Source organism: Poromitra crassiceps (assembly GCF_964638095.1).
Source record: "Poromitra crassiceps genome assembly, contig: HAP1_SCAFFOLD_437, whole genome shotgun sequence".
In the NCBI taxonomy this organism is placed as follows: domain Eukaryota; kingdom Metazoa; phylum Chordata; class Actinopteri; order Beryciformes; family Melamphaidae; genus Poromitra; species Poromitra crassiceps.
This window is the reverse complement of record NW_028151970.1, coordinates 64,255-86,415: the sequence shown is the minus strand read 5'-3', so window position 1 is coordinate 86,415 and position 22,161 is coordinate 64,255. Positions and strand designations below refer to the sequence as shown.

General features: G+C 42.2%; 1 protein-coding gene across 1 annotated transcript in view; it reads left to right on the top strand.

The window, feature by feature from the left end:
* The window catches only part of LOC310771216 (hexokinase-1-like), a gene marked incomplete at its 3' end in the record, with an annotated part of 70,926 nt that extends 64,157 nt beyond the window's left edge, over window positions 1-6,769 (top strand). The window contains exons 16-19 of the mRNA XM_083663874.1: window positions 72-255; window positions 935-1,090; window positions 3,671-3,904; window positions 6,622-6,769. Of these exons, the coding sequence (XP_083520000.1) occupies window positions 72-255; window positions 935-1,090; window positions 3,671-3,904; window positions 6,622-6,769 (722 nt within the window). The remainder of the gene's footprint in view (window positions 1-71; window positions 256-934; window positions 1,091-3,670; window positions 3,905-6,621) is intronic.
* Between the last annotated feature and the right edge of the window lie 15,392 nt (window positions 6,770-22,161).

Genomic DNA, 22,161 nt, shown 5'->3' with positions numbered 1-22,161 from the left:
ATGTGTGGGTGGCTGTGTTCTCGCTGGAAAGGTATTGTAAAATGTGTGGGTGGCTGTGTTCCTGCTCTCAGGGACCGGCAGCAACGCCTGCTACATGGAGGAGATGAAGAACATCGAGACGGTGGAGGGAAACCAGGGCCGCATGTGCGTCAACATGGAGTGGGGCGCGTTCGGAGACAACGGCTGCCTGGACGACATTAGGACGCAGTACGACTGCGCCGTGGACGAGAACTCACTCAACGAGGGCAAACAAAGGTGCCATCTACGAATTCTGAGAGAACTTCAACCGCTACATTTTGTCCATATTCAGATCCTACCCTCAGACAGCACACTGCTTTCAAGTCTGAAGTTGACCTAGATTTGCTCGAACGATGAACAACATTTACATCGCCTTTTCACCAACTAGGGCGCTGCTTGATGACATCACTACAGTATGTTGACTGTACAGTACAATACAGTAGTGCAGTACAGGCTAGTTATGTGCTGGTAGTACGGATTTTGAATTCTAACAGGCTCACAAGCTGTTGTTTTTCTGACTTGGATTAATTGTGGTTATTTGTGTTCATCGAAACATTCAAACAGTAATTTTTTAAGAAAGAAAAAAAAAAGTCAAAATTCTGTGATTCCAGCTTCTTAAATGTGAATATGTTCTGGTTTCTTTACTCCTCTATGACAGTAAACTGAACATCTTTGGGTTGTGGACAACGAGACATTTGAGGCTGACATTTTATAGACCAAACAACTCACCGATTATTCGAGGAAATAATTGACAGGTTAACAATAGACAATGAAAATAATCATTGGTTGCAGCACTAATTGTACATTCGTGAACATTCCATTGGTTACTGTGGAAAGGTTGATGTTTTTTGATGAGTTCTAGTGATCTTAGTTAGTTAGTAAGTGAGACTCATGTTCTCCTCCTCCACATGTGAAGATACGAGAAGATGTGCAGCGGCATGTACCTGGGAGAGATCGTCAGGAACATTTTGATGGACCTGACCAAGCGTGGTTTCCTGTTCCGGGGACAGATCTCCGAGACGCTGAAGACCAGGGGCATCTTTGAGACCAAGTTCCTGTCCCAGATAGAGAGGTGAGAGCTTCGTTTCAAAACTTAGTGTTGTTGACTCATCATCGCTGTTGAATCAGTATTGCCACATGAAAAAACTCTTGTCTATATATCTATATAGGCAATGTGTTTATTACCAAATATTCTATCATATTTAAGGAAAATGCATCAAATTCGGGTTTTTGCTTTTGCACGGAGAGACGTTCAACAGTCATACAGGGAGAAATCCATTGTAGGAGAGGAGGGAGGGAGAGCAACCCGATGGCTTGGTTCCAGCCTTAAAACTCGTAAGGATTTTGTGAAATGTCTATGGAGAAAATGAATGGGAAACTCACTTCAGGGGCAAGAAATGTTGAGCTCCAAGGGCTTAAGGGAAACACAGAAAATCAGTGAAGCAGGAGAAGGCGAGACAGCTTGAAGGAAAGTGGGTTCACCAAAAGCAGTATATTACAACAATAATTCAGTGTCAAGAGTATCCAAGGGTGGATTCTTCCTTAAACAATACAAGTTTAATATAAATATATAAAATAAATATAAATAGCATTCAAACATGCTCATGAATATTCCAAACTACACTATTCCTATCAAAGTAGCATCTAGTGTGCCATCGACCTAAAATCTACCATACATAGCTGCGGGTTGTACAAGTGTTAGTGTTATATGTTGATTACTTTTCTGTAATTTCGGCCTCTGCATCAAGGACAGAACTCATGAGCTGAACAGAACGGGGCTGCTAGACATGCTCTCTGCTGTCCTTCTTGATCAAATACTGATCAGGTGCACTCCTGCCTCAAGTTATTGATCAGGTGCACTCCTGCCTCAAGTTATTGATCAGGTGCACTCCTGTCTCAAGTTATTGATCAGGTGCACTCCTGTCTCAAGTTATTGATCAGGTGCACTCCTGCCTCAAGTTATTGATCAGGTGCACTCCTGTCTCAAGTTATTGATCAGGTGCACTCCTGCCTCAAGTTATTGATCAGGTGCACTCCTGCCTCAAGTTATTGATCAGGTGCACTCCTGCCTCAAGTTATTGATCAGGTGCACTCCTGTCTCAAGTTATTGATCAGGTGCACTCCTGCCTCAAGTTATTGATCAGGTGCACTCCTGCCTCAAGTTATTGATCAGGTGCACTCCTGCCTCAAGTTATTGATCAGGTGCACTCCTGTCTCAAGTTATTGATCAGGTGCACTCCTGCCTCAAGTTATTGATCAGGTGCACTCCTGCCTCAAGTTCCCTCATGTTGTTTTCAGTAGACTATCCTATTTTTTTATCCACCTTATTTCTAGATGCCATGATGCCTTACGTGAAATATGGGTTACGTTGCTGACACAGACACAACACACTGGAGCCCGTAGATCTCCGTGAAGTGAGCAACAATCTCCCACAGTTTGACTTCTGCTTTAGCTATTTTAACCCTAAACCCGTAGCGCGTCCGACCAAGCTTGGCAAAAATCTCATCGATAAATATCCAGAGTTGTTTGAAAGAGCAACAGAAATAGCGGATGTGATAGATACAATTATTACGTTCCCTCAACTAAGTCGTCAAACGAGTGTATTTATTGTGACAAGCAACTTTTTTTCCCAGAGTCAGAGTTTTAGCGAGGAAATGCGCCAGCTGCAACAATCAGTCACGTTCTAAACCAAACCGGACCTTGCAGCCATAATTATTTTACAGCGGGGCATTCAAAACGTAAGGTGGATACTGTTGATCAGATTGGATTTTCTTTTGATGTTCATCCGTACAGGACTAGAACAGCCACTGTTGGGACTACCTTCGACCACCCTAAAAACTAATGCAACGAAAAGGCCTTCTCTTTATGGACCACCCTTCCTCTGTATACTATCTTTGAAGCATTTTCACAGTCTCCTCAACGTGAACATCTCCACTGAGCTGATTGTCCAGGTGGGAAACTCCTGCCATCGTTCCTTCTAAAATGTGTGTACTAGGTTTTATAGTCTTCAAGGTTGTGTGATATTACAGGATGTGATTTCTGTGTAATTGTCTCTCGCAGTCCGAAGGACTCAGTCTGCATGTCCTAATAAGTTTGTTGTAACTACGGTAGTTTTGTTGTAATTAGGGATGCACCGCACAATTTTTATTTTTTTTGTGCCGTTATCCGATATTTCATACTAAACTACTTAAACAGGCTTGGATGATGCTCTCGCTGGGCTAAGTTTAGCGTCATTTAAGCATCCTTTTATCGGCCTGTCATATCGGCACAAATGCTCCTGTCGGGCCGATGCGGATATTTCATTTGAAAGAATGTATCAGCCGATGGCATGGTGCATCCCTCGATGTAATTGGTAATAATTCAAATTGTACATACAGTACATGTACATGTTAAACTTTGACTGTTTTGTATTGATATTTTAACCCCAGGAAGACTGGTCTTTTGCTTGCGTGTCAACTAATGAGGAGCCACAATAAACAATGAAACCAGCATCTAGCGGGAAAACACACCTCGGAAAAGGAGGGGGGGAACGCAACGAGTCGACTCAGATTATACTACCTTTAAGCCCACCTCAGCCTGTTGGAACAGCTAAATGGTATCCAGTAACTCTCCTGCTGTTGGCTGACCTTTGACCTCCTCCCTCTCTCCACAGCGACCGTCTGGCCCTGCTTCAGGTCAGGGCCATTCTGCAGCAGCTGGGCCTGGACAGCACCTGTGACGACAGTATCATCGTCAAGCAGGTGTGTGGCACCGTGTCGCACCGCGCCGCGCAGATCTGCGGAGCCGGGATGGCCGCCGTGGTCGACAAGATCCGCGAGAACCGAGGCCTGGACCACCTGGAGATCACCGTGGGCGTCGACGGCACGCTGTACAAGCTCCACCCACAGTAAGGGATGGGAGACGCGGAGGAAAAATGTCCATCTTAACGAGTCTTAACGAGATTCGATTTTTTTAATACAGCTTCACTTGTTCCAGGACAATGAGTGTCAGCATGTTGAAACATTGAAACAACCATGTTGATTATTTCACTTATCCTAAGGGAGCAAGTGGGCAATGTTTGTCCGTTTCCATTGATGATGTCACAATGTCGACGACATCATCAGTGACATCATTATTGACCTCATCTTATGTCACTGAAGATGTCATAGGCATTGTGACATCATCAGTGATGTCATATAGGCATTGTGACAGTGATGTCGTCAGTGATGCGAAGTTGAGCAAATAAACCACGGGGGCCATTTTGTGTTGAACAGGCAGTGTAGGTGATTGTGCCGAGCTGCGGGCGAGCCTAGTTTTAATACAGTTTTACTGCTCAACGATAGACAATGATGATGGATACCATAACATTATACTTTGTGTCCGGCCCAGTAAAAACTCATTTTCTCTCAGGCACTTAAGTCTCTCAGTGTAAGATAAATGGCACTTACGTCTCTCACTCCAGTATAAGATAATGGCGTTGCAACATTAGCTGACTGCTATACTTTCATCCAAGCGTTAGGGGTATTGAGGTTTTGTTTCAGACTGTCTCTCCCTTCAGATTGTATGGGCACTGACAAGACAGGAGGAGACAGATGAGCTGCATCATAGCTGCAATGAATTATGGTTGTTGTAGTTCACCAACTTGTTTTCAGCGTTTGATCTGCTGACATCAGGTGATTTTCCTGATCAATACCGGGAGAGACTAAATGCCCTTCCTAGGTCTGTATCCCAGAATACATTGTGGTCCAATGTGGGCCGAGCACCCGGCAGGTCTGTACAGACTGTACAGACTAATCAGTAGGGGTGTCACGATACACTCAGTTCATGATACGATACGATACACGATATTGGGTTCACAATAATGATACAATACGATATTTTAACAATATTTTTTTGCGATCGATTTGTAAGTTGAGGGGGCACCCTCCACGCTAATTTGGGTAATTTCACCATTTTCATCCTCCGTGTCTGTAACGTCCCTCGTCTGTTCAAACAAAGCAATGAAAAGGAGAGCGAGCATGCAATCAGATGCAGATCAGTGCCACCATGTTCAGCTTCTTTTTCTCGCGATATGAGATTTCATCTCAACGATACATATTGTCACGTTTTGATATCGCGATATTTTGTGGGACGATATATTGTGACATCCCTTTTCAGTGAAATCAGCACTGTACAGACTAATCCGTGAAATCAGCACTGTACAGACTGTACAGACTAATCCGTGAAATCAGCACTGTACAGACTGTACAGACTAATTAGTGAAATCAGCACTGTACAGACTAATTACTGAAATCAGCACTGTACAGACTAATCAGTACTGTACAGACCAAGCAGTGAAATCAGCACTGTAGACTAATAAAAAAAAAATGTGGCTTATGGTTTAAATGTACTGTGAAAATGCCAGGGATTGAACCCTGGTCCTTGGCATCGAAGGCAAACGTGTACGCCTATCCATCCACCGCTCGGACAAATCAATGAAATCAGCACTGTACAGACTAATCAGTGAAATCAGCACTGTACAGACTAATCAGTGAAACCAGCACTGTACAGACTGTTCAGACTAATCAGTGAAATCAGCACTGTACAGAGTAATCAGTGAAATCAGCACTGTACAGACTAATCAGTGAAACCAGCACTGTACAGACTGTTCAGACTAATCAGTGAAATCAGCACTGTACAGACTGTTCAGACTAATCACTGAAACCAGCACTGTACATACTGTTCAGACTAATCAGTGAAATCAGCACTGTACAGACTAATCAGTGAAATCAGCACTGTACAGACTGTTCAGACTAATCACTGAAACCAGCACTGTACAGACTGTTCAGACTAATCAGTGAAACCAGCACTGTACAGACTGTTCAGACTAATCAGTGAAATCAGCACTGTACAGACTAATCAGTGAAATCAGCACTGTACAAACTGTACAGACTAATCAGTGAAATCAGCACTGTACAGACTGTACAGACTAATCAGTGAAATCAGCACTGTAGACTGTACAGACTAATCAGTGAAATCAGTACTGTACAGACTAATCAGTGAAATCAGCACTGTAGACTGTACAGACTAATTAGTGAAATCAGCACTGTACAGACCAATTAGTGAAATCAGCACTGTACAGACTAATCAGTGAAATCAGCACTGTACAGACTAATCAGTGAAATCAGCACTGTACAGACCAATTAGTGAAATCAGCACTGTACAGACTAATCAGTGAAATCAGCACTGTACAGACTAATCAGTGAAATTAGCACTGTACAGACTAATCAGTGAAATTAGCACTGTACAGACTAATCAGTGAAATCAGCACTGTACAGACTAATCAGTGAAATCAGCACTGTACAGACTAATCAGTGAAATCAGCACTGTACAGACTAATCAGTGAAATCAGCACTGTGCAGCACACCGTAGACTTTGATTGGAATGAAAACCTGCACACGGCCGATTGCTCATCCTGGCTTTAAAATGTGAGCCTGGTTTCTGCATAGCTGCTTGCCGTCCTCTTATTGCACAGGGCAAGAGTGACGTCAGATGTTTTGTACTGGCGAACATCTCTCTCTCTCTCCTCCCCGCGGAGTTCCGTCTCCTGACCTTGGTTTCCTGTCGCTCCTCCTCCTCCCACAGCTTCTCCAGGGTCTTCCACCAGAGCGTGAAGGATCTCGCCCCCAAGTGCGACGTCACCTTCCTGCTGTCGGAGGACGGCAGTGGCAAGGGGGCCGCCCTCATCACCGCCGTGGGCTGTCGCCAGAGGGAGGCGGCACAGCAGCAATGAGGAGCTCCGCCTCCAACCTTCACCCACCCCCCTCACACACACACACCTCCACCTCCAACCTTCACCCACCCCCCTCACACACACACACCTCCACCTCCAACCTTCACCCACCCCCCTCACACACACACCTCACACCTCCAACCTTCACCCACCCCCCTCACACACACACCTCCACCTCCAACCTTCACCCACCCCCCTCACACACACACCTCACACCTCCAACCTTCACCCACCCCCCTCACACACACACCTCACACCTCCAACCTTCACACACACACCTCCACCTCCAACCTTCACCCACCCCCCTCACACACACACCTCCACCTCCAACCTTCACCCACCCCCCTCACACACACACACCTCCACCTCCAACCTTCACCCACCCCCCTCACACACACACCTCCACCTCCAACCTTCACCCACCCCCCTCACACACACACACCTCCACACCTCCATCTCCCCTTGGCAGCCGTGACTCCACCTCTGCCCAAACCAGAGAGACGCGCTACACGCTTAATAGGCAATGAACGGAATATCTGGATATTTATTTATATTAGCATTTCAACGTTTGTACATCTTTCCTCGGTAGCTTGTTGTCAATAATCTGTTCAAATCTAAACTCCTTGGGTGTGCACTACTTACGTGTATTGCTAATTTTATTTTTATATGGAGGCAAATATATCGTTGTATTTATATAGCTACGGCCACTTGGAATCCCAGACGTCGGTTAGGATTCTTGCGCCGCAGACGCAAGAAAAAAAGATCTCTCTGTACTTTTTCAAATATCAGAGTTACAGCATTTCAATGCAAGGAAGCGCCTCGCTGAAGGATGGGACCTACTTCTACGACACGCATAGGGTTTGAATGCCAAGAGTCACGGCTGTTAAAAACATCCTCCTTCTATGTCCTACACGCTCACACCATGTGCTAGGCTTCTAACCCATATACTGTATATATATATATATATATATATATATATATATATATATATATATATATATATATATATACACACACACACAGACACCATAATACCATGTGCTAGGCTTCTAACCCACACCTTTTTGTGTACATGTCAGTGTAACTCACGTTATGATGTAAGTAACCCTACAGTACCGCACCGCGTACTGCTGTGGAGCTGAGAGGGTGGGAGGGCCCCGGCGGAAGTGTTTAGCGGCCTATCTTGTTGCTATTTGTGAACTACTTATACTTTAGGTGTTGTGTTGAATCCCACCTCTACACATTGTGTTGAATCCCACCTCTACACATTGTGTCGAATACCACCTCTACACATTAGGCTCTTTCACACCGGCCTTGAAAGCCGAAAAATGCACGGAAAATAGGATTCGCGCCTCCGATGTGAAAGTCGTGAACGCGCTTTGGTGGACAATTGTTTTACGCCTTTTGTCCCGCGACGGTACGTAGTAACAGCGCCGGGTTACCTGGCAACCCGCCTCCACTTGAAAGCGTTGTCGCAGCTAGCCGGAAAAGGTGCGAATGGTCAGCTCATTCATAAAAAAATTACAGGGGAAATCACCTCATGTATCAAGAAAGTGCAGGAGTGAAAGTAAAAAAAGTAGCCTATACAATCATGACTGCAGGGGCGCCAGGAGGAATGCTCCGTGCGGTTAGGCTTTATGCTCAAACGATGTTGACATTAGTAGGTACAATTAACGGATATAATAATAAGCTTCAGAGGGCTATAGCTGTCTGTGGCGAGTTGGTCTGAGGTTATTCCCTCTTGAAATCAGCTCTGTGCATTCCCTTACAAAAACTACTAACGTTAAGTAGTCATGTGCATTTATAGCCTATACTATTCCCCCGACAAACGTTATGCAGACTGCAGCTGTTTGATATGGGGGCGGTCGTGTATCGTTCCAATTTTAGTAGGACACCATATCGATCTGCCCGCCCACCTACTAGGAGGAGGGAAGTCTTGTTGTTGAATTAATTCATTCATCATACAGTAGCCTAGGCTACACTAACCTATGAAAATATTCATTTGGACTAGGAGGAGCTGGAAATCCCTCCGCTCGCCTTTCAATCCGGGAGCAGGGGATTTCACCTGAAAGTACACCGCAGGACGGGAAAGTGACCGTGCTGCTTGGCTCTGTGTGAAAGCAATTTCTGTGGCGAGGGTGCGGTCTTTGCGGGACTCCTAAACGGCAATTTTTGCGCGATCTGTGTGTGAAAGAGCCTATTGTGTTGAATCCCACCTCAACACATTGTGTTGAATCCCACCTCAACACATTGTGTTGAATCCCACCTCAACACATTGTGTTGAATCCCACCTCAACACATTGTGTTGAATCCCACCTCAACACATTGTGTTGAATCCCACCTCAATGCCTCAACACATTGTGTTGAATCCCACCTCAACACATTGTGTTGAATCCCACCTCTACACATTGTGTTGAATCCCACCTCTACACATTGTGTTGAATCCCACTTCTACACATTGTGTTGAATCCCACCTCTACACATTGTGTTGAATCCCACCTCTACACATTGTGTTGAATCCCACTTCTACACATTGTGTTGAATGCCACCTCTACACATTGTGTTGAATCCCACCTCTACACATTGTGTTGAATACCACCTCTACACATTGTGTTGAATACCACCTCTACACATTGTGTTGAATACCACCTCTACACATTGTGTTGAATCCCACCTCTACACATTGTGTTGAATCCCACCTCTACACATTGTGTTGAATCCCACCTTTACACACACATTGTGTTGAATCCAACCTCTACACATTGTGTTGAATCCCACTTCTACACATTGTGTTGAATCCCACCTCTACACATTGTGTTGAATACCACCTCTACACATTGTGTTGAATACCACCTCTACACATTGTGTTGAATCCCACCTTTACACACACATTGTGTTGAATCCCACTTCTACACATTGTGTTGAATACCACCTCTACACATTGTGTTGAATCCCACCTCTACACATTGTGTTGAATACCACCTCTACACATTGTGTTGAATCCCACCTCTACACATTGTGTTGAATACCACCTCTACACATTGTGTTGAATCCCACCTCTACACATTGTGTTGAATCCCACCTCTACACATTGTGTTGAATCCCACTTCTACACATTGTGTTGAATACCACCTCTACACATTGTGTTGAATCCCACCTCTACACATTGTGTTGAATCCCACCTCTACACATTGTGTTGAATCCCACCTCTACACATTGTGTTGAATACCACCTCTACACATTGTGTTGAATCCCACCTCTACACATTGTGTTGAATACCACCTCTACACATTGTGTTGAATCCCACCTTTACACACACATTGTGTTGAATCCCACTTCTACACATTGTGTTGAATACCACCTCTACACATTGTGTTGAATCCCACCTCTACACATTGTGTTGAATCCCACCTCTACACATTGTGTTGAATCCCACCTCTACACATTGTGTTGAATCCCACCTCTACACATTATGTTGAATCCCACCTCTACACATTGTGTTGAATCCCACCTCTACACATTGTGTTGAATACCACCTCTACACATTGTGTTGAATCCCACCTCTACACATTGTGTTGAATACCACCTCTACACATTGTGTTGAATCTAGGGCTGCACGATATTGGAAAAAACTGACATTGCGATATTCCCCGCCCATGCGATATATATTGCGATATGAAAAAATACAGATTTTCACCAGATTAGCTCTATTTGAAAGAAAATAATATTTCTAGAATGATTGGGATGATTTTGTAGAGGAGTCCATCTGATTTTGGAGGGGAAATTAGGTATTTTAATGTTTCTCAACCACTGGGCTGTGACCTACTGGTAGGCCTCAGAGCGTCATCTATCAGGGTGCATACACATTTTGACCAATGGATTTCCATGACTTACATACATGAAAAAGTGAGTTATGACATTCTACTTTAAAATGTCACTAGCCTATACTTCACTTAGTGTAATGCAGCCTTTAAAACCAGGGAAAGACACCATGTATGCTGTATCACCATATTACCATCCAACATCTAAGACCATATAGTCTCAAATCACAATACAATATGGATATAAATTTGATATATTGCCCACCCCTAATATTGAGTGCCAGAATCTACCTCCCAATGATGCTATTTGCAGAAAAACATTAGATTTAATTGATTATAATCACTGCTTTCAACTTCTTTCGTTCTTCTAACGTTTCAATAAATCAACAATGAAACACCGCTGCCACTTCACACATGGTTACTTCACACACTTGGTCTGACCCCCCTCCAGAAACTACCAAGTGGTACGCTCCGCATTTGGGGAGTTCCGGTTTTTGAGCGCACGCAGGGCAGTACAGAGACGAGGATTCACATGCAGCCGACCGGTGACAAACAATTCATTCGTGAAAAGTAATAAATATATATTTAATTGCCCAGCTATGTCTATTGTCTTTTTATTTTCACCGACATGTTTTGTGTAAATGAGTCGCTATGTATGATTACCTCTACCGTAACGTTACTGCTATCATCTGATGCATCATCAGACTGAGGGGGAGAGAGAGCTGCGGTGATACACGGACAACTTCTCAGTAATCACTTTAGCCTTCGTGTCATAAGTTGCGGTCTTGCTTTTTGGTGTTTCAAGAGTAAATATCTCCACTCCACGGACATGTTGAGTTACAGCAGCCAGCCTGCTGTATACTAGTGCGCTGCAAGCTGTGGACAAGTCCGCCTCGCAATCACATCGTTTACAGACAGGCTACTGTCAGCAACGCAACATAAGCAAAAACAATTCAATTTTGCTCTCTGTGCATGTTTGTTGTGTTGAAGCTAAGCATTAAATGAGTGAGTACAGTAGCGGGGCGTCTCTCTCCTTTGAGAGAGCCTGCATTTCACTCAGTAGGCTACCCCTAAAGTGAGAGTTTATCAAGCAACATGACGAGTTAATTTGCTTTTGACATCGCACGTCCTGCGATGTGACTATCGCGCATGCGCACATCGCAATGTCGATGTGTAAACGATATATCGTGCAGCCCTAGTTGAATCCCACCTTTACACATTGTGTTGAATCCCACCTTTACACATTGTGTTGAATCCCACCTTTACACATTGTGTTGAATCCCACCTTTACACATTGTGTTGAATCCCACCTCTACACATTGTGTTGAATCCCACCTCTACACATTGTGTTGAATACCACCTCTACACATTGTGTTGAATACCACCTCTACACATTGTGTTGAATCCCACCTCTACACATTGTGTTGAATACCACCTCTACACATTGTGTTGAATACCACCTCTACACATTGTGTTGAATCCCACCTCTACACATTGTGTTGAATACCACCTCTACACATTGTGTTGAATCCCACCTTTACACATTGTGTTGAATCCCACCTCTACACATTGTGTTGAATACCACCTCTACACATTGTGTTGAATCCCACCTCTACACATTGTGTTGAATACCACCTCTACACATTGTGTTGAATACCACCTCTACACATTGTGTTGAATACCACCTCTACACATTGTGTTGAATCCCACCTTTACACATTGTGTTGAATCCCACCTTTACACATTGTGTTGAATCCCACCTCTACACATTGTGTTGAATCCCACCTCTACACATTGTGTTGAATCCCACCTCTACACATTGTGTTGAATCCCACCTCTACACATTGTGTTGAATCCCACCTCTACACATTGTGTTGAATCCCACCTCTACACATTGTGTTGAATCCCACCTTTACACACACATTGTGTTGAATCCCACTTCTACACATTGTGTTGAATCCCACCTCTACACATTGTGTTGAATCCCACCTCTACACATTGTGTTGAATCCCACCTCTACACATTGTGTTGAATCCCACCTCTACACATTGTGTTGAATCCCACCTCTACACATTGTGTTGAATACCACCTCTACACATTGTGTTGAATCCCACCTCTACACATTGTGTTGAATCCCACCTCTACACATTGCGTTGAATCCCACCTCTACACATTGTGTTGAATCCCACCTCTACACATTGTGTTGAATCCCACCTCTACACATTGTGTTGAATCCCACCTCTACACATTGTGTTGAATCCCACCTCTACACATTGTGTTGAATCCCACCTCTACACATTGTGTTGAATACCACCTCTACACATTGCGTTGAATCACACCTCTACACATTGTGTTGAATCCCACCTCTACACATTGTGTTGAATCCCCCCTCTACACATTGTGTTGAATCCCACCTCTACACATTGTACGGTACGAGGAATGCATTTATCGGGCCGCGGGAAACGGGTGGAGACTGAAGAGTGCTTTTGTGTGTATTTGTGGCTGAGTGTGTCAGTGTGTGTCCTCCTGTAACGACCTGTAGCTTTTCAATGTCCAAAGCTGTATGGAGACTGCATGCCTTACATCGAGACAAAGGAGAGTACTGGATCCTTTTCTTTTTTTTTTTCTTTTTTTTACATCAATATAGATTTGTGATCAAAATGGTGAAAAGTGAATTCATTAAATTATATTTTGTTGTGCAGTAAATCCTCTGGTCTCTTTCTTGAACGGTGGAAGAGGAGGAGAGGAGAGGAGAGGCGAGCCTGAACCTGCAGCTTCAGTAGAGGAGATGAGGGAAACTCGTCTTGAAAAACCGCCAAACTTGTCCTTCAACACATAACTGTGTGGCCCATTATGATTATGGAACACTCACTAACACAATGACTATTTTGGTCATGGGTTTTATACACTTTCTGTAATAAAACATCTAAAAGCACCAATCTTATTATCATATGGGCGACCGTGGGACAAACTCCTATCAAACGGGGGTCCGTGGTCTAATCTTTGTCAGTTTAGGGGTCCTTCATGTGATACAGTTTGAGGACCACTGCTCTAGCGAGAAGGCAAAAACGCATGAACTCTAGCTTCTGTCGCTAGAGAGTCTGGAGGTCTCAGAGAGGTCGACCGCAATGGTTCCCAACCTTTTTTGTCTTATGTACAGTACCCCTTGAGCTATTTTGCCATGCCTATACTCCCTCGCTCATGCCTACAGTGGATCTGCAAACATACAAGTAAACCGATACATCATATATATTTGTCACTGAACTGCCGGTGTTTGGTCTTGTCCTCTTTCTTTTTTTATTTTACCTTTTGTCACTGGGCTCCTCTAAACCTGAATCCAGAGTGACAGACAGCAAGTGCACATTTGAGCCATCCATGTTTGTTTGTTACCTAGTTGGACAGTGCAGAGTAACGGTTGACACCGGTCCTGCCAGGGGGGGAGCTAATCGTGGCGCGCACGTGCCATTTTAGCAATGGGCTTATGGAATGACTTGGATTTTTTTATTATCATTATTATATTTTTTATAAATTGTAATCCCCAATCTTTCCAGGTGCCCCCGGCAAGCAAGCTGCTCAAGTACCCCTAGTGGTACACGTACCCCCTGGTTGGGAATCACTGGTCTACAGCACTACCCACTGGTCACTGCTACACTCAGAAGCCCTTTTCCCACATGCGCTTTGTACCGCAAAATGACCGGAACGTGGTCTAATGCCTGCATGTGAGAAAGTAGTCGTGCCGGTATAAGCACGACCCCGTCATCGCGGAGATTTCACCAGTTTCGAGCCAGTCAGAAGAGCGGTATGCGCTATAGCGGCTACAAGTGAGAAACGGATGCAGTCATTTTCCGCGACACCGGTCCTTCTCTCATGTGGGCGAGGTGTACACACGTTGCTTAACGTTCACTTCCAGCGTGCATCATCTAATCATTCGCGCACATCAAAGCAAACTACCAGTTGCACAGTCAAAACAAGTCCCTGTCTGTTCCTGATTGGCCCAGAGACAAGTCCCTGTCTGTTCCTGATTGGCCCAGAGACAAGTCCCTGTCTGTTCCTGATTGGCCCAGAGACAAGTCCCTGTCTGTTCCTGATTGGCCCAGAGACAAGTCCCTGTCTGTTCCTGATTGGCCCAGAGACAAGTCCCTGTCTGTTCCTGATTGGCCCAGACAGAGACTTCGTCATCCGTGGGGGACGGCATGTTGACTGTTGTCTTGTTTACTCAAGTCTCGCCCCTTCCCTCGCCTTACCTTTGCGTCTCAGTTGCATCCCGGCGGATACAAACTTGAGCTGGTCCTCTCTCCATCCTGGGGCCACTGGTGGTCCTCCCTCCGTCCTGGGGCCACTGGTGCTTCTCTCTCCGTCCTGAGGCCACTGGTGGTCCCGGCGGATACGAGCCCGAGCCGGTCCTCTTTCCGTCCTGAGGCCACTGGTGGTCCTCTCTGTCTTGGGGCCCCTGGTGGTCCCGGCGGAGACGAGCCCGAGCCGTGCCTCTCTCCGTCCTGAGGCCCCTGGTGGTCCCGGCGGATACGAGCCCGAGCCGGTCCTCTTTCCGTCCTGAGGCTACTGGTGGTTCTCTCTCCGTCCTGAGGCCACTGGTGGTCCCAGCGGATACGAGCCCGAGCCGGTCCTCTCTCCGTCCTGAGGCCACTGGTGGTCCTGCAAACCAAATAGAAGTTATCCAGCAGGAGCAATGCTACAGTGCAGATAGGACGGCTCAATGTGAATTTTTTTGCTCATCTATGAATCTGTTAACAGCCAATATATAGAGAGGATTTGTTCAAGCTAATACAAGTTATTATGGTGTTGTAGGCTAACCTTGCTAATACAAGTTATTATGGTGTTATAGGCTAACCTTGCTAATACAAGTTAGTATAGTGTTGTAGGCTAACCTTGCTAATACAAGTTAGTATAGTGTTGTAGGCTAACCGTGCTAATACAAGTTGTTATGGTGCTGTAGGCTAACCTTGCTAATACAAGTTATCATGGTGTTGTAGGCTAACCTTGCTAATACAAGTTATTATGGTGCTGTAGGCTAACCTTGCTAATACAAGTTATTATGGTGTTGTAGGCTAACCTTGCTAATACAAGTTATTATGGTGTTGTAGGCTAACCTTGCTAATACAAGTTATTATGGTGTTGTAGGCTAACCTTGCTAATACAAGTTATTATGGTGTTGTAGGCTAACCTTGCTAATACAAGTTATTATGGTGTTGTAGGCTAACCTTGCTAATACAAGTTATTATAGTGTTGTAGGCTAACCTTGCTAATACAAGTTATTATGGTGCTGTAGGCTAACCTTGCTAATACAAGTTATTATGGTGCTGTAGGCTAACCTTGCTAATACAAGTTATTATGGTGCTGTAGGCTAACCTTGTTAATACAAGTTATTATGGTGCTGTAGGCTAACCTTGCTAATACAAGTTAGTATAGTGTTATAGGCTAACCTTGCTAATACAAGTTAGTATAGTGTTATAGGCTAACCTTGCTAATACAAGTTATTATGGTGTTGTAGGCTAACCTTGCTAATACAAGGTATTATGGTGTTGTAGGCTAACCTTGCTAATACAAGTTATTATGGTGTTGTAGGCTAACCTTGCTAATACAAGTTATTATGGTGCTGTAGGCTAACCTTGCTAATACAAGTTATTATGGTGCTGTAGGCTAACCTTGTTAATACAAGTTATTATGGTGCTGTAGGCTAACCTTGCTAATACAAGTTAGTATAGTGTTATAGGCTAACCTTGCTAATACAAGTTAGTATAGTGTTATAGGCTAACCTTGCTAATACAAGTTATTATGGTGTTGTAGGCTAACCTTGCTAATACAAGTTAGTATAGTGTTATAGGCTAACCTTGCTAATACAAGTTATTATGGTGTTGTAGGCTAACCTTGCTAATACAAGTTATTATGGTGTTGTAGGCTAACCTTGCTAATACAAGTTATTATGGTGTTGTAGGCTAACCTTGTTAATACAAGTTATTATGGTGTTGTAGGCTAACCTTGCTAATACAAGTTATTATGGTGTTGTAGGCTAACCTTGGTAATACAAGTTATTATGGTGCTGTAGGCTAACCTTGCTAATACAAGTTATTATAGTGTTGTAGGCTAACCTTGTTAATACAAGTTATTATGGTGCTGTAGGCTAACCTTGCTAATACAAGTTATTATAGTGTTGTAGGCTAACCTTGCTAATACAAGTTATTATGGTGTTGTAGGCTAACCTTGCTAATACAAGTTATCATGGTGTTGTAGGCTAACCTTGCTAATACAAGTTATTATAGTGTTGTAGGCTAACCTTGCTAATACAAGTTATCATGGTGTTGTAGGCTAACCTTGCTAATACAAGTTATTATAGTGTTGTAGGCTAACCTTGCTAATACAAGTTATTATGGTGTTGTAGGCTAACCTTGCTAATACAAGTTATTATGGTGTTGTAGGCTAACCTTGCTAATACAAGTTATTATGGTGTTGTAGGCTAACCTTGCTAATACAAGTTATTATGGTGTTGTAGGCTAACCTTGCTAATACAAGTTATTATGGTGTTGTAGGCTAACCTTGCTAATACAAGTTATTATGGTGTTGTAGGCTAACCTTGTTAATACAAGTTATTATGGTGTTGTAGGCTAACCTTGCTAATACAAGTTATTATGGTGCTGTAGGCTAACCTTGCTAATACAAGTTATTATGGTGTTGTAGGCTAACCTTGCTAATACAAGTTATTATGGTGTTGTAGGCTAACCTTGCTAATACAAGTTATTATGGTGTTGTAGGCTAACCTTGCTAATACAAGTTATTATGGTGTTGTAGGCTAACCTTGCTAATACAAGTTATTATGGTGTTGTAGGCTAACCTTGTTAATACAAGTTATTATGGTGTTGTAGGCTAACCTTGCTAATACAAGTTATTATGGTGCTGTAGGCTAACCTTGCTAATACAAGTTATTATGGTGCTGTAGGCTAACCTTGCTAATACAAGTTATTATGGTGCTGTAGGCTAACCTTGCTAATACAAGTTATTATAGTGTTGTAGGCTAACCTTGTTAATACAAGTTATTATGGTGCTGTAGGCTAACCTTGCTAATACAAGTTAGTATAGTGTTGTAGGCTAACCTTGTTAATACAAGTTATTATGGTGCTGTAGGCTAACCTTGCTAATACAAGTTATTATAGTGTTGTAGGCTAACCTTGTTAATACAAGTTATTATGGTGCTGTAGGCTAACCTTGCTAATACAAGTTATTATAGTGTTGTAGGCTAACCTTGTTAATACAAGTTATTATGGTGCTGTAGGCTAACCTTGCTAATACAAGTTATTATAGTGTTGTAGGCTAACCTTGTTAATACAAGTTATTATGGTGTTGTAGGCTAACCTTGCTAATACAAGTTATTATGGTGCTGTAGGCTAAACTTGCTAATACAAGTTATTATGGTGCTGTAGGCTAACCTTGCTAATACAAGTTATTATAGTGTTGTAGGCTAACCTTGTTAATACAAGTTATTATGGTGCTGTAGGCTAACCTTGCTAATACAAGTTAGTATAGTGTTATAGGCTAACCTTGCTAATACAAGTTATTATGGTGTTGTAGGCTAACCTTGCTAATACAAGTTAGTATAGTGTTATAGGCTAACCTTGCTAATACAAGTTATTATGGTGTTGTAGGCTAACCTTGCTAATACAAGTTATTATGGTGTTGTAGGCTAACCTTGCTAATACAAGTTATTATGGTGTTGTAGGCTAACCTTGCTAATACAAGTTATGGTGTTGTAGGCTAACCTTGCTAATACAAGTTATTATGGTGCTGTAGGCTAACCTTGCTAATACAAGTTAGTATAGTGTTATAGGCTAACCTTGCTAATACAAGTTATTATGGTGCTGTAGGCTAACCTTGCTAATACAAGTTATTATGGTGTTGTAGGCTAACCTTGCTAATACAAGTTATTATGGTGTTGTAGGCTAACCTTGCTAATACAAGTTATTATGGTGTTGTAGGCTAACCTTGCTAATACAAGTTATTATGGTGTTGTAGGCTAACCTTGCTAATACAAGTTATGGTGTTGTAGGCTAACCTTGCTAATACAAGTTATTATGGTGCTGTAGGCTAACCTTGCTAATACAAGTTAGTATAGTGTTATAGGCTAACCTTGCTAATACAAGTTATTATGGTGCTGTAGGCTAACCTTGCTAATACAAGTTATTATGGTGTTGTAGGCTAACCTTGCTAATACAAGTTATTATGGTGTTGTAGGCTAACCTTGCTAATACAAGTTATTATGGTGTTGTAGGCTAACCTTGCTAATACAAGTTATTATGGTGCTGTAGGCTAACCTTGCTAATACAAGTTATTATGGTGCTGTAGGCTAACCTTGCTAATACAAGTTATTATGGTGTTATAGGCTAACCTTGCTAATACAAGTTATTATGGTGCTGTAGGCTAACCTTGCTAATACAAGTTATTATGGTGCTGTAGGCTAACCTTGCTAATACAAGTTATTATGGTGTTATAGGCTAACCTTGCTAATACAAGTTATTATGGTGCTGTAGGCTAACCTTGCTAATACAAGTTATTATGGTGTTGTAGGCTAACCTTGCTAATACAAGTTATTATGGTGTTGTAGGCTAACCTTGCTAATACAAGTTATTATGGTGTTGTAGGCTAACCTTGCTAATACAAGTTATTATGGTGTTGTAGGCTAACCTTGCTAATACAAGTTATTATGGTGTTGTAGGCTAACCTTGCTAATACAAGTTATTATGGTGTTGTAGGCTAACCTTGTTAATACAAGTTATTATGGTGTTGTAGGCTAACCTTGCTAATACAAGTTATTATGGTGCTGTAGGCTAACCTTGCGAATACAAGTTAGTATAGTGTTGTAGGCTAACCTTGCTAATACAAGTTATTATGGTGCTGTAGGCTAACCTTGCTAATACAAGTTATTATAGTGTTGTAGGCTAACCTTGCTAATACAAGTTATTATGGTGTTGTAGGCTAACCTTGCTAATACAAGTTATGGTGTTGTAGGCTAACCTTGCTAATACAAGTTATTATGGTGCTGTAGGCTAACCTTGCTAATACAAGTTAGTATAGTGTTATAGGCTAACCTTGCTAATACAAGTTATTATGGTGCTGTAGGCTAACCTTGCTAATACAAGTTAGTATAGTGTTATAGGCTAACCTTGCTAATACAAGTTATTATGGTGCTGTAGGCTAACCTTGCTAATACAAGTTATTATGGTGTTGTAGGCTAACCTTGCTAATACAAGTTATTATGGTGTTGTAGGCTAACCTTGCTAATACAAGTTATTATGGTGTTGTAGGCTAACCTTGCTAATACAAGTTATTATGGTGCTGTAGGCTAACCTTGCTAATACAAGTTATGGTGTTATAGGCTAACCTTGCTAATACAAGTTATGGTGTTGTAGGCTAACCTTGCTAATACAAGTTATTATAGTGTTGTAGGCTAACCTTGCTAATACAAGTTATTATGGTGTTGTAGGCTAACCTTGCTAATACAAGTTATTATGGTGTTGTAGGCTAACCTTGCTAATACAAGTTATTATGGTGTTGTAGGCTAACCTTGTTAATACAAGTTATTATGGTGTTGTAGGCTAACCTTGCTAATACAAGTTATTATGGTGCTGTAGGCTAACCTTGCGAATACAAGTTAGTATAGTGTTGTAGGCTAACCTTGCTAATACAAGTTATTATGGTGCTGTAGGCTAACCTTGCTAATACAAGTTATTATAGTGTTGTAGGCTAACCTTGCTAATACAAGTTATTATGGTGTTGTAGGCTAACCTTGCTAATACAAGTTATGGTGTTGTAGGCTAACCTTGCTAATACAAGTTATTATGGTGCTGTAGGCTAACCTTGCTAATACAAGTTAGTATAGTGTTATAGGCTAACCTTGCTAATACAAGTTATTATGGTGCTGTAGGCTAACCTTGCTAATACAAGTTATTATGGTGTTGTAGGCTAACCTTGCTAATACAAGTTATTATGGTGTTGTAGGCTAACCTTGCTAATACAAGTTATTATGGTGTTGTAGGCTAACCTTGCTAATACAAGTTATTATGGTGCTGTAGGCTAACCTTGCTAATACAAGTTATTATGGTGTTGTAGGCTAACCTTGCTAATACAAGTTATTATGGTGTTGTAGGCTAACCTTGCTAATACAAGTTATCATGGTGCTGTAGGCTAACCTTGCTAATACAAGTTAGTATAGTGTTATAGGCTAACCTTGCTAATACAAGTTATTATGGTGCTGTAGGCTAACCTTGCTAATACAAGTTATTATGGTGTTGTAGGCTAACCTTGCTAATACAAGTTATTATGGTGTTGTAGGCTAACCTTGCTAATACAAGTTATTATGGTGTTGTAGGCTAACCTTGCTAATACAAGTTATTATGGTGTTGTAGGCTAACCTTGCTAATACAAGTTATGGTGTTGTAGGCTAACCTTGCTAATACAAGTTATTATGGTGCTGTAGGCTAACCTTGCTAATACAAGTTAGTATAGTGTTATAGGCTAACCTTGCTAATACAAGTTATTATGGTGCTGTAGGCTAACCTTGCTAATACAAGTTATTATGGTGTTGTAGGCTAACCTTGCTAATACAAGTTATTATGGTGTTGTAGGCTAACCTTGCTAATACAAGTTATTATGGTGTTGTAGGCTAACCTTGCTAATACAAGTTATTATGGTGCTGTAGGCTAACCTTGCTAATACAAGTTATTATGGTGTTGTAGGCTAACCTTGCTAATACAAGTTATTATGGTGTTGTAGGCTAACCTTGCTAATACAAGTTATTATGGTGCTGTAGGCTAACCTTGCTAATACAAGTTAGTATAGTGTTATAGGCTAACCTTGCTAATACAAGTTATTATGGTGTTGTAGGCTAACCTTGCTAATACAAGTTATTATGGTGTTGTAGGCTAACCTTGCTAATACAAGTTATTATGGTGTTGTAGGCTAACCTTGCTAATACAAGTTATTATGGTGTTGTAGGCTAACCTTGCTAATACAAGTTATTATGGTGCTGTAGGCTAACCTTGCTAATACAAGTTAGTATAGTGTTATAGGCTAACCTTGCTAATACAAGTTATTATGGTGCTGTAGGCTAACCTTGCTAATACAAGTTATTATGGTGTTGTAGGCTAACCTTGCTAATACAAGTTATTATGGTGTTGTAGGCTAACCTTGCTAATACAAGTTATTATGGTGTTGTAGGCTAACCTTGCTAATACAAGTTATTATGGTGTTGTAGGCTAAAAGTTATTATGGTGTTGTAGGCTAACCTTGCCACGCTCCAATCTATTGGTTTGAATCTGAACCACCAGTGGTTCAACCAATCAGCATCCAGAGGCAGCTATGGGCGGTGCTTTGGTGGCTTCTCACCTATGTTCTCACCCCAGATCTGGCAGATGTGTGTTAGTGTTATCGCTCCCCCATAGAATGATGGTTTTATGGTTGTTACAGTGTTATCGTTCCCCCATAGAAAGATGTTTTTTTATGGTGTTAGTTCATTATATTTTTGTGCATTAGCTACGCTATAACTTGCACCACATGTATTTACTA